Below are 14,133 nucleotides of genomic sequence, written 5' to 3' on the forward strand. Positions count from 1 at the left end.
GGTAAAACTTGGAAATATAAATTATTGACATTTAGGGCAATAATGTAAGTTAGCACAACAAAGCAAGCCAGTTGTCTGCTCAAAAACAAGTTGGTGAGTTGTTGTTACTTATATCTTTAAGTTGGGGTTCACAACAAGGGACAATAGTTCTGATAACTCTTATTTCTTCGTTGTGAAATGCGGGAAAGCGGTGAAATTCGGTCATTAGCGAAAGCTAGCGGCTAACTGATGCTAGCGGCTAATTGATGCTAGCGGCTAACTGAGGCTAGCGGCTAACTGATGCTAGCGGCTAATTGATGCTAGCGGCTAACTGAGGCTAGCGGCTAATTGATACTAGCGGCGCTGCTTGTTACAGCTACAAGAGTAGCCATTAGCGTATCAATGCTAACTCAAAATTTTAGTCGCAACATTAGCTGACATTTCATAGCGGCGTTACAATCGTGCCAATTCAGCACATTGCAGGTTAGCAGAAGTAAGGATTAAAAGTTATTACAATGTAAAATTATAAGTTAGTACAGTTAAGCAAACTCAAAAACAAAACTTAAAATATTTAGTTTAATTGTCCAACTTAAAATTTTATCGAAGTTTGTTGCCTTGAAATTTTGAGTTCACCCAACTTTTCTTTTTTTTGCAGTGTAGCTACTTTAAACATCGTGGTGCATTCAAGGACGTCACCCCTGCCTTTACCTCTTATTACTCCTAAACACAGTGACAAAAACCAAGTTGCAGGTCCTCACTATTCCAGTGTCCTCAGCAGAGAAAGTTAGAGGAACTTTAAGAAGAGAGTTTCCTGTTTGATGTGTTTCCTCACTATAAACACTGGAGCAGTCTCCGGGGAGTCAACAGCGGTTCTGAGGTTCCTATTGAGTGGAGATGTTCTTTAGTGTTTGTTCTGTCTTGTTGTTGTGGTTCTGGTGGGGCAGACTGCTTCATCCTCAGCTGACAGAGGCCTTCTCAGTCTCTCCCCATGAGAATATCACTCAGTCTCCCTAAATGCTACAAAGTAGGAGCTAAACTTTCACTGTCAACTTTAAGTTGCCAGTGTTCCTGCATGTTGCTAATAACACTTTGATTCTGAGGCTTTTATGCTCATTGGTATATTTATTATTTACTACTTGTCCTACACTGTAAAAAATGTCTGTAGGCTTAATGGTGAAAAACTGCTAAACCATGACAGTAAAAGACCGTAAAATGACAAATGGCTAAATTCAGTTTCAGTAACAATGAAACATCGTAAATGTATATCAGCCAAAACAGTATTTAGTATTACATTTTTTTTTTTAAATACAGTACTCCACTGTAAAATACACTGGCACCATGTTTGTCGTGCAAAAATATACTGTAATATATATATACACAAGCCATCATTTTTGCATTTATTTTTTGTAAAGAATACTTTTTTCACTGTTAAATGTACTAAACACCATATCTCCAACAGAAATATACTGTAATATTTAATGGTAAAATCTGGCATTTATAAAGTATTTCTTGTCAATTATATGGCAGAGCAGTGTTTCTTTTGATGGAAAAACTTTATTTTTACGCTAAAATATGGACTAAAATGGCATCTTAAACGGGAAATCAACAGCGGTAATACAATTTTATTGTAATTTTACAAAAAGTTGCACCGTATTTATTACGGTAAAGTTCTGGCAACCACAGGTGCTGGTTTTTTACCGTAAAAACAACAGGTTTGTTTTTACCGTGTACTTTGACCTTATATTGTTATTTTAAGGAGAAATGTGAAGGTGAGTGCTGCTAGAAATGAGGCTTTTTAGCCACAGATAGCTGTTTATAAATGGATAGAGGAGTGTGTGTCTGTGTTTCAGGGTTAAAAAAAACACTTTTCTCCACCTTAGTGATGTCACAATAAGAGTCCAGAGTGTCGAGCCACGCTAGCTGTGTTTGAGCTGGATGCTAATGGTAAACTTGATCACAACAACGATGCTACATTTAGCAGCTATAATGTTTAGCATGGGCTAACGGAGGTGTAGCGGTTGGCACTCTGGCCTCACAGCTAGAGGGTCGCCGGTTCAAAGCGCGCCAAAGTCCAAAAACATGCACTTAGGTTTAATTGGTGATTCTAAGTTGCCCATAGGAGTGAATGAGAGCGTGATTGTCTGTAACTATATGTCAGCCCTGGGATAGTCTGGAGACCTGTCCTGGGTGGACCCGCCTCTCGCCCAAAGTCAGCTGGGATCAAGAGGCAAGTCCCGATAAGCTGTTAGGAAAATGAATGAATGTTTACCATCTTAGTTTAGAATATTAGAATATTAGAATATTAGAATGCTACTTTTTGATAATTAGCACTGAACACAAAGCAGAGTCGAGGCTGATGCTTGGGACACTTTGAGGTTGTTGACCTGATGATGTGTTTGGAGGTTCTGAACATATGACTGATGGTTGGTTCTCCAGACAAGACAATTACACCCATTCTGGTTGGTTAGAAGATGAGAGCCAACCTGGTTAAAGAAGTGTAAAAGTAATTTGATCTCAGCCACCTGAGATGCCAATCTCCCTCCTCCTTTCCTGCCACTACACAAGGTCCATTTTCTGTTTCAAATATGTCCAGATGAGATTTTACACCTGGAAAGGTCCTCTTCGTGTTTTAAATTGTGATGTGTAGACCTAATTTTGTAACTAAATGGAATTACTGCAGGAGGCCAGCCTGGGGGTCACCACCGTACCTCCGGTGAGCACAGTTGTGTGACCCATACCCTGGGAGGTGTTCTGCAGGTGTAAATTGCATGGTTTCCCCTTCATTCGTGGTCTTTTTTCACTGCTCTTTGCAGAAGTCTCTATTTCACTCTTCTCAAGCAGCGGAGAGATTTCCACCACAGAAGTCATATTCCTTGCGCAATAACTAATAACTAATAACGCATAAGCTGATGTAGCGTGACGTGCCACATGGAGGATGTGATGTTAACTTAGAGATGTCTTATTTATTGACAGATCATCATCAGGTTGATCTGTACTGCACACGTTGTTTGAGAGATGATTAACAGATATTTATGTCCTCATCCCTTTGTACTGATGCTTGGTGTGTGTGTGTGTGTGTGTGTGTGTGTGTGTGTGTGTGTGTGTGTGTGTGTGTGTGTGTGTGTGTGTGGACTCACCTATCCAGCACTCCAGCCGGGCGCAGGGCGAGGTCTTGACCACGTCAGGAGGATCCACGCCCACGTTGAGACACAACACCAGCGCTACACTCACCGTCTTCATCTGGGGAGGAGAATAAACACAACTCAGCATCCACAGCAACATCAAGACTAGAGGGTTCAGGGTTATACCTTACAGAAAGACACATTAAACCTTTGCTCATTCCAGAAACTGGACTGAGTGTGCTTGTATTGAGAGAATCACATTGTGCTGCAGCCACTGGAGCTCCAGGACAGCAGTGAAGGCTGAGGGTCTCACTCAGGAGACACTCAGCAGTTCCTGTCCTCTTCTCTTACATATTGTTCAACCTGGTCCGAGGTTTCATTATGTATCACACTGAGACTAGAGCCACTTCATATAGGACCTGCAGTCTGAAAGGGTCGTCACTGTGCACACTAGTGTGAGTTAGAGCTGCACGATTATGGCCAAAATGATAATCACAATTATTTTTATCAATATTATAATCACGATTATTCATCTGTATTTTTATTGCACTACTTTTAAACAAACAACAGCAACAGTTTTTAGTGTCTGGTGCTTGTTGTAAATAAACAGAGATCGCTAAGTGAACACCTCCTGCAGCAGCAGCACATACACACTGTACTGCTACAGAGCTAACTGTTAGCCTGTTAGCACATACACACTGTACTGCTACAGAGCCAACTGTTAGCCTGTTAGCCATTTGCAGATTGGACACTAAGGGGTAAACATCCCCTCCAGCTCTGCAGCTGGGAGAGACTGCTGCAGGAGGACTGTGGCGATTCGACTCGTTCTTACTCTAAGCAGGATGTGACGTAGTACTCGACGCCACAACAATATGCGCCATTTGTAAGAGCTGGCGAAGCAGTGTTGACAACTTATTGCGGGGGCCGGAGGCTCGTTAAGAAGAGCCTCCGGCCCCCGCGGCTCGTTAAGAAGAGTAAGAACGAGTCTCCAAAAGTCTCCAATAACACCAGAAAAAGTCTCTGGATTTGTCTCCAGTTGCTTTCTTGAAAAATAGTCTCTAATAGTTCTATCCAATCAGCAACCAGGCTGTTTCCAGGGGAGAAACACGGCCCCGCCCCCTGGTGGTTGGTGGACTACTGGTGTAGAAAGAGTTGGTTAGATCTGCAGGAGAGACGCATTTAAAATAGAAATATCACCGATGATCAGGTTAATTTAATCATGGCGGCCAAAATCGTGATCACGATTAAAATGTGATTAATTGTGCAGCCCTAGTGTGAGTGCATGATTTTATTCCAGAAAAAGGTCCAGATCACAGCCTCTTAGGATAAATAAATGTCAGTAGAACGATAACAGACTGAAGGTAATGATCCATGAGACAGAATAGCTCTGGGCAGGAAGTGAGGAGGAAAGAGAAACAAGCCATCTGAAACTAGAACAACCATTGATCCAGGAGTTATGTGGCAGGTCCTGACGCACAGACGCAGCTACCCAGCAACCCAGAGCCCCGACAGGGTAAATTACCAGAGTCAGTGTGAGCCTCAGCCCTTCTTCTCTGGCAGCACCTCACAAACACTTTCCTGAGCATCACAGCAGAGGTCAGCCTCTGTAACGCCTCGCTGCTGAACCGCGAGACAAACTGATGACGACAATGAAAAAAACGTGGCAACCTCAGAGCTCGGCAGCAGCGAGGGCCAACTTTTAAGTTTTTTAAGTTTTCTTCTGCTGAAGATTGCAGCTGATAACACTTCAAAAACACTTGACAGCCAGCTGATAACCGCATATAAATAATTGATCGCCTTAGCTTTTTCTAATCCTAAGGCTGTTTTAAAACCAACTTCACCAACTCTGAGTGGAAAAAAAACAGCCCCGTCATTCATCTGAACGAGGCCAGGTGACGCAGCAGGAGGTTACCGCAAAGGCTGCTGGGAGATCCAACAAACAAGAGGAAGATGGCTTCACTTTCCCACAGAATGATGTCATCCAGCAATGATCTGGTCAATCAAACATGCAATAAACAAGCAGATTGTTGGTGGAGTACTTTCCCATATGAACGGCATACTTCTACTGTTTACCTTCTAATAGTTGCAAAGAAAGACAAAATAATTGCCAGCGTGATGGATTTCAAGTGCTTTAACCCTTTGATGCCCAACATGGTCTAAAGTGACCCGACAGAGTTTTTATGTTCTATATCTTTGTAATAAATTATTTTCATCATTCAGTATTCCTGGTTTTCTTCAATTAGTCTGTTTCTGATGATCATACGTCCTAATTTTATGTTTTCCTTTTTGTGTCACGACTCTTCTAATGCACCACATGGGTCAAAAATGACCCGTACGTGATTCAGAGTTGTATGTTAATCTTGCTTCATACAGACAGTCAGTCTCATATGCAACTAACTTTACTAACCTTTGATTTGCTCACACACTGATTTACACATAATACAATTTAAATTAGCTACAACCAAAAACACAGTTTTGTAACAACTCACTGGGGACAAAAGGCTTCACAGCTCCAGTTCTACCATCCTTTGGGTAATTGCTTAACTTGAATAATTGCATTAAAAACTGAATGTGAACTAAATCAGCACCTCTGATTTCTTTTGGAAGAAGAAGTTCGACTGGCTCGACCAATGGATGAGAACTGGAACGGAACGGATGTGCTGATTGGCCGAAGAGGCGCTATGGCAACCGGGTGGCAACAAATGTTACCAAAAAAAAAAAACGGAGGTGCTGATTGGCCGAAGAGGCGCTCTGTGTATCTTTGTTGCAGAAAATTGAAATTGAATTTTGCAAACTGAATTTGAATTGTGAGAACTGAATGTTCAGTTCCAAACTAATAAATTAAATTTCAAATTACAATTCAGATTCAGTATTTTAATGCAATGATTCCAATTGAACAATACAAATTCAAATGATGTGATTCAAATTCAGGTTTTTAATGCAACTATTCAAGTTAAGCAATTCAAACATAAATAATTCACATTCAGTTTCTGGCGGCTCATATTTCAGCCCGTAGGATCGACTCAACACTGGGGTCCAGAAACAACAACAGCAGCCTTATCAACAGTTTGAACACGTACAGTTCTGCCATGTAGGTCAATGAGAGAGTGCCCAGTGACCTTTCTCAGGTAGAGCTGCTAGCGTCTCTGCAGCAGGTGAGTGTACAGTCGGTTACGTGACATCCCAGAGCTGACGAGGCCACGAGGCTCTTATTGTGAAGGTGATTAATCTGACGGAGTAAAAGGTCAGTATGCTAGTGGGACGCCGCTGGACAAGACCAGACATGAACACACACACACACACACACACACATACATATACACACACACACACACACACACACACACACTGCAGCTCTTGGCTTCATGCATCATTTCCAGTTGGCCTCATAACCTCCCGCCCTTTTCCTGCCTGCATGCAGTAAGTCACCAATCGATCCTCAGTAAATGTTTCCTCATGCAAGTTTCCTGCTGGATGATTACCTGATGATGGCTCCACAAGAAAAGTCACCAAAGTTATTAGACTTCTGGTGGACTGACACAACACATTACACACAAACAGCTCAGGTTTCACTCTAACAACAAGGTCTGGGTCTCTGTATTAGAGGTAGGGCTGCAACCAACGATTATTTTCATTAATCGATTAGTTGTATCGTGAATAAAATGTATAAAAATATCAATGAGTGTTTCCCAAACCACAAGATGATGTCAAAATGACACAAAAAGACACAAAATGACCAAAAAAGACACAAAATGACCAAAAAAGACACAAATTGACTAAAAAAAGGCACAAAATGACCAAAAAAGACACAAATTTACTAAAAAAAGGCACAAAATGACTAAAAAAAAGACACAAAATGACTAAAAAAAAGACACAAAATGACTTAAAAAAAGACACAAAATGACTAAAAAAAGACACAAAATGTATAAAAATCTCAATGAGTGTCTCCAAACCACAAGATGACGTCCTCTAATCTCTTGTTTTGTCCACAAACCAAAGAGATATTCAGTTTATTGTCATAAAGGAACAAAGAAACCAGAAATATTCACATTGAAGAAGCTGAAATCAGAGAATTTGGGCTTATTGTCTTTAAAAAAACATTTTTTCTTGTCTGCTCAAACTAATTATTAGATTATCAAAATAGTTGACAATTAATTTAATAATCGATTATTGTTCGATTAATCTAATAATTGTTGCAGCTCTAATTATAAGCCAAACAGACAAACCAGTCCGTGTCCTAGAGGTTAGGAATCAGGCTTTTAACCGGAGGGTCGCCGGTTCGAATCCCAGGACTGGCATCATAGTGGCATTCTATGGTATTATAGGTCATCTGCCCAGGGAACTCTTCAGGTCCCCGGATGGCCCGGCCCCGGATTAAACGGTGAAATGGATCAAGGCGAAGCCAGAGGACGCCTCAGGTTCACATTTATCTGCTGCCAACTCCAGTGTTGTTTCATGAACAGTAGAAAGGTTAAAAGACGACCACGGCCTCCCGAGTCACCACATCTAAAACTGTGATCTTCCATGGGACCGACGGTAAAGATTTTAACTTCCTGCATGCTTCAAAGAGGACCAAAAGGCTTCGGTTCAAAGATAATTTAATGCCCACTGATACACGGATCAGGACCTCAGTGACAGGAAATTCAATGAAGGATCAAGTGGTTGTTTTTTTATTTATCTGCGTTTCTCATTATCTAGTGCTACTGAGAAAGATGTAATACAGTTAGATGCACTGACTACACAGTATTTATTCCCTGTTAGCTCAAAGCAGAAGTGTGATCTCCTTACATAATACACAAGTGGATCTGTTATTTGAATAAAAACACAATGTGCAACTGTCTGTTCTCTAGGAGCTCTGCAGGGGCTGCAAGTATCTACAGCAACATCCTGGGAGAAGACATTTATATCTAACAGATAGTACAAAGCCTCAGACTGAAGCAGGGCAGCGCTGCCCTTTGAAACAACAGCTGAGATGACAGCACACTTCAGGGACGTATGAATGCAAAGACCAGAGGGAGACATGTTACTGTTATGGCAGGTAAAATGTCAAAGAAAATTGTTTTCTCTCTAGAGGAGATGGGAAGCTATCATTTCATTTTTATGTCAGCAAATGAACTTTTTTTTAACTCAAAATACTTCATCACCTGAGCTAAAAAAGACCAGAGACTGCAGTCACCACAGTGGCATCTTGAGTCGGAAAGCACAAATACACTGGGTTAGCAAAAAAAAGTGAGATGTAACAGTTTTTTTAGATTGCTCTAACAAAGCTATTTTTTAATTTTTCTTCACAAAAAACACATGTAGACGTTCAGGAAGAACTCAGGACGCTCAAAGTGAAGTCAGATCAATGATAGGTATTATGGTTTTGCCAAAAATGCTTTCTGTTCGAGGCCAGAAATTCCAGTCTGTCCACCTCTGGCTGCTGTCACTGTTCAGGAACATTCTACAGCGGCAGTTAATTCTGTTGATTGCTCTGCTCTGATTGGTCAACCTGGTCAAGCCTTTGATCCTTTGATGTGATTACAGTTACAGATACACACACATGTACACTCCTTCAGATACAAATGCTTCAAACACACACAAACAGACACACACGCGTAACTTCATGTGATTTTAATTACACACACAAATGCGCGTGCACTCCTCCAGATACACGTTTCTCACACACACACATTTTGAGGTTAAAGGTCATAGGTTGCTGTATAAATAAATACTTGAAGAGGAATGCTTGTTGTAGGTGTGCTCCTTGTATATTATATAGTATCATAACATTACTAGTATTAATTGTTTGAAATCTCTGAAGAATCTCATCAAAGTGTACACACACCGGCAGTAGCCCCCGTGGCCCTTTCAAAATTTCCCCCAGAGGAAATTTTCTAGTTGTTCTTGTTATTGTCATTTTAACTTGTTGATGTTATACATGTGTTTTTTCTATTATCAGTTTATTACTTTCTAATAACTACGACATTTTAGGTGGAGGCTTTAAATCGGCCCATCTGGGTTTTCTGCCTCTCCTGCACTTTACACTTTTTGTTATCTTTGTTATTTTATGTAATTCTAACTGTGCTAATGAAATAAAAATGAAATAAACCAATCATGTTGGTGACGAGCATGATTACAATGAAGTGGCTCAAGATGGTGCAACAATTAACATCATAATATAAAACAGCCCTGATGAAATTATTTGTTTCTGTCCAGCATCCAACCCAAGCAGTTTATAATGCATTTGATATTAATTTGCATGAGAATAATGCAGATGAATGAGGGACAATGTTTTTCATTTTCATCATGCATTGGAGTGTGACAGCACACAGATGTGGTCCACTCTGTTCTCATTGATTTATCTGCTTGTTTATTCCACATATTACCTCACACACACTGGAAACAACAACAACAGACAAAACAAAAACAAGGAGTTCATTTATCAACCAGGTTTGGAAAGTGCTGGCTGGCTGAATAACAATATGCTTTACAGCAATGAATTAGTTGCAACCCCAGGGCAACTGTCACACCTTAGGCCTGGCGTTCTCATAAAGGTCAATAATTTGAGTCATGGGCCAAAATAGAAAACAAACTTCAGGCTCACATACGAGCTTTTACTACAACTTTCAACTAGAGTTGTTCCGATTCCGATACCAGAATCGGAAAATTGCTCCGATGCTGCCGAAAATGCTGCGTCGGTATCAGCGAATACTGGAGTCCAGTTGGATCCGATACCACGTAACTTATTAAATTAGTCTATTTACTATTTATTGATCTATTTACTGGTTCGCTCCGTTAACCTCTGCCACAGTTCTTCTTCTTCGCTCTTAAAACAGTGGTGTTTTAGAAAATTTGTTGCACTCTTTAGGGTGACGCGTCTTCAGGTGTTTAATTAAATTGCTCGTGTTAAAATGAGCAACACTCGTGCCACCCCTTGAGAATTTATCTGAGTGTGAAATATCTCTAAAACAGCTGTTTTAGAGACGAGGAGGACTTGATTACGTAACACAGACGAGAGGCTTGGAGCTAAGCTACGTAGCATTAGCATGTCGGCGGTGTGGCGATATCTCACACTGGAACCTCCAACCAGTCAGACTGAGACATGTAACGTGTGCAAAGATAAATTATCAAGGGGTGGCACGAGTGTTGCTCATTTTAACACAAGCAATTTAATTAAACAAATTTTCTAAAACAATAAAAGGAAAAAGAAGGACGAGCCGCAGCAGCAAACTGTTAGCTGTTAGCTGCCTTCCAACAACCAGAAAAATCCCCCAGAGAGTAAAAACCAACAAGAGAACAGACAAAATCCTGGAATTTATTATCCTGGATGACCGACCCGTCTGTTGTCGAAAATGTGGGATTTCACCGCTTAATGACCACAATGATAATATATCACAGTCATGCAGGTGTAGGATGGTATTTTTTCTATAACATACTGGTATCAGCCGATACCCACAACACAAGTATCAGAATCGGTATCGGGAGGGAAAAATGGTATCGGAACATCTCCATTTCCAACCGGTCTTCACTTGCAGATAACGTTTGATTATTATCATGAAGCCAAGTATGACTTTAATGACAAACGGGTTGTCAAAACCCATTGATGAAAACAATGAGATGCGGTTGAAAAAGATAAAAACTGGAGTATCAGTGAAGTTCAGAGGGTTTTCAGAGCTATTTCAGAGGTCAACAATGAACTTTATTCCTCAAATTTAGACTCTGTTAGCATTAATCTGAGAGCCTAAACAAAATGAGATTGTAAAGCAGCTCTGCTGAACCTCATGGACCTCCAATAATCAATTTATCTGTGAGGAGCAAACGTCCGGCCCTTTGCTGTGATAAAAAGTTGGAACTGACAATAGAATCAGACAGAGCGGGACAGGGAGAGACCTGTTTGTATAAGTATGTGACAGTGATTGTGATTGTGACTGTGATTGTGTGTTGGGCCTGTTGGTCTAACTGGTCCCCAGCCTCCTCCCATTAATAACGCCAGCAGACTCCAGGGGACTCCAGTCTTCCCCCTCTGAGGCCTTTAACTCCCATAATGCCCCCAGCCCGCTTGCTGCCCCGATCAATGGTCCTGATTATTCCATTTGTTAGGCCCGCAATAAATGAAGGTTATTAAAATGGTGGAGAGCATCGATCTCCTCCAGGCGAACAATAGCCCGGTGGCAGCAACAGGTCAGATATCGGACGCCTCAGCTGAAGCCACTCATCAAGTACAGGGAGGGAATTCTGCATATTAACCCCTTCAGGCCTAAAACGGCTGGAAAACTGCCTGGAAAACCTGTAAAATCAGCCCCTAAAAGCTGGAGTTTTTCTGTAAATCCAACAGAAGTGTCAACTCTTCTACTAAATAATAGATTTTTCAGCCTCTGTAGCAGATAGAAATGAAATTCATAAAGTATCTGAGAGCTTATAGCTGTTATATCTGAGCTCCTCCGCTATAGTCGTCTTCACCATGATTTATAAGTTCTGGAGAAGTCCCATGATGCATTGGGACACATCTATTCTCATTTTGTGTCTTTTTTGGTAATTTTTTTGTTATTTTGTGTCTTTTTTAGTTATTTTGTGTCTTTTTTGGTCATTTTTTAGTTATTTTGTGTGTTTTTTACTTATTTTGTGTCTTTTTTATTAATTTTGTGTCTTTTTTTTAGTCATTTTGTGTCTTTTTTGGTCATTTTTTAGTTATTTTGTGTCTTTTTTAGTCATTTTGTGTCTTTTTTTGTCATTTTGTGTCTTTTTTTGTCATTTTTTAGTTATTTTGTGTCTTTTTTAGTTATTTTGTATCTTTTTAAGTAATTTTGTGTCTTTTTTTAGTCATTTTGTGTCTTTTTGTTCTCAATATTCAGTGATGACTTTAGCCAAGGCCACCCTGCAGACATGTTGTATATTTAGTATTTGCTCTCTGTCTGCACCACCAGTTTAACCTTTACTGATAGGAGGGACAACTACTTTTCAAGCAACACACTCCTTGTTTCTCTCTCCGTTTCTCACAATATAAGTACAGAACAACATCATCACCTTAAAAAACACGTAGAGCAAAATGTTCAAGGTGATTGTTCTGTCAGATATTTAATATCCACTGAAACATGTTCCCTGTGTTCAAGACAACTTTCTACTGTTGTCATTCGATCTAAAAGCAAAGAAATAAAGTGAAGTTCCTGTTTGCCATGAAATTAATCAAACAGTGTTTAATTTTTTGTTACTCGGATAATGTACACAGACCAGTGATTGATACTGTATTAAAAGCATAGAGTGGTTTCAAAGTAAGACCATATTAGGCACTTCCTGTGAGCCAGAGGAAAGATGGATTCTATTCACTAACAAACTGAGTGTTACCGTACATTAATCTATCCTTCCTCTCATTCACTCATAGAGGAAATGAAAGATGATACAAACAGTCATTTCATTCAACTAATGTCCTCCATCAAACCACTCGTGTTTTCCAGGATTTCCAGGACAGGAAGTGTATAGAGCTGCAACAATTATTCGATTAATCAAACAATAATCGATTATTAAATTGATCGTCAACTATTTTGATAATCTAATAATTGGTGTGAGCAGTTTTTTAAAGACAATAAGTCCAAATTCTCTGATTTCAGCTTCTTCAATGTGAATATTTCTGGTTTCTTTGTTCCTTTATGACAATAAACTGAATATCTCTTTGGTTTGTGGACAAAACAAGAGATTTGAGGACAAAATCTGGTGGTTTGGAAACACTCATTGAGATTTTTATACATTTTGTCTCATTTTGTGTTTTGTTTTTTTAGTCATTTTGTGTCTTTCAGTGTCTTTTTTTTGTTATTTTGTCTCTTTTTTTTAGTCATTTTGTGTCTTTTTGATGTCATCTTGTGGTTTGGGAAACACTGATTGATATTTTTATACATTTTATTGACCAAACAACTAATCGATTAATCGTTTAAATAATCGACAGATTAATCGATAATCGAAAGGTAAGTTCCAGTTTGCCATGAAAAAAATCTAACAGTATTTAATGTTTTGTTACTCGGACAATGTACACAGTCCTATGAAATGATACTGTATTAAAAGCATAGAGTGGTTTCAAAGAAAGACCATATTAGGCACTTCCTGTGTAAAAACTGATTCTAGTCACTAATAAACTGTTCTTCTCTGAGTGTTACCGTACATTAATCTATCCTTCCTCTCATTCACTAAAAGAAGGAGGAAATGAAAGATGATACAAACTGAGTCATTTCCATTCAACTAATGGCCTCCATCAAACCACTCGTGTCTTCAAGGATTTCCAGGACAGGAAGTGTGAAAAGCTCTTCTCACATTAATGATCAGAACAAGAACTGCATCTTTCCTCACTATTCTTCCTAACCATGGTCTTTAATGTCCATAATTCAGCCCCATATCAGAACAACCATCTTATTATTATTATTTCTTGTTCCTTGCAGATACATTTAGTTTCTCTGAGCCTCTGTGGCTGGAAGTCTATAGGCTGCCTAATGAACTGTGTACATTGATTAAATTCAACTAATGGTGAAGACAATAAAGCAGCACAGACCACCTGTCTCATTTCCTCATTATTACAATGGGCTGGGATATTGATGACTTATTGATTTCATTATTCTGAAGCTGGAAAACGCAGCAGGCGGTTCATGTGTGGAGCGCAGCAGGAAGAGCTTTTATCTGTTATCATTCATAGAACTGACTGATGCAATACAGTGTTTGGATTATGGACAATAATTTATAACAGGGTAAATATTATTTGATAAAGTTTCATGTTTGAGAAAGTTGCTTTCTGAGCACATTTGCAAAATGGTGAAAAAACTCATGAAAAAATGTCCATTTTCATTCCAGCTCCAGTAATTACTGGATCAGTTATCAATGAATTTTCCCTCTAAATCAATATCAGCATCGGTCCTAAAACCCCATATCGGTAGAGATGTCTGTATAAATTGAAGTGAAATTGGTAATGCAGAGGATTAAAATGAAACATAATTCAATATTATGCCGATTAGATGACAGAAGCTGCCCCACATCTGACAATAAACTAATGCAAAAAAGAAAAAAAACTATG

The 14,133-nt window shown here is 39.5% G+C and overlaps 1 protein-coding gene across 3 annotated transcripts in view; it reads right to left on the minus strand.

The window, feature by feature from the left end:
• rptor (regulatory associated protein of MTOR, complex 1) overlaps positions 1-14,133 on the minus strand; it is a 234,157-nt gene that overhangs the window by 205,482 nt on the left and 14,542 nt on the right. For all 3 annotated transcript variants that reach the window (XM_059343832.1, XM_059343841.1, XM_059343824.1), the window contains exon 3: positions 3,117-3,219. In XM_059343832.1, the coding sequence (XP_059199815.1) occupies positions 3,117-3,219 (103 nt within the window). The remainder of the gene's footprint in view (positions 1-3,116; positions 3,220-14,133) is intronic.

This window comes from Centropristis striata, chromosome 1 (genome assembly GCF_030273125.1).
Source record: "Centropristis striata isolate RG_2023a ecotype Rhode Island chromosome 1, C.striata_1.0, whole genome shotgun sequence".
Lineage (NCBI taxonomy): Eukaryota > Metazoa > Chordata > Actinopteri > Perciformes > Serranidae > Centropristis > Centropristis striata.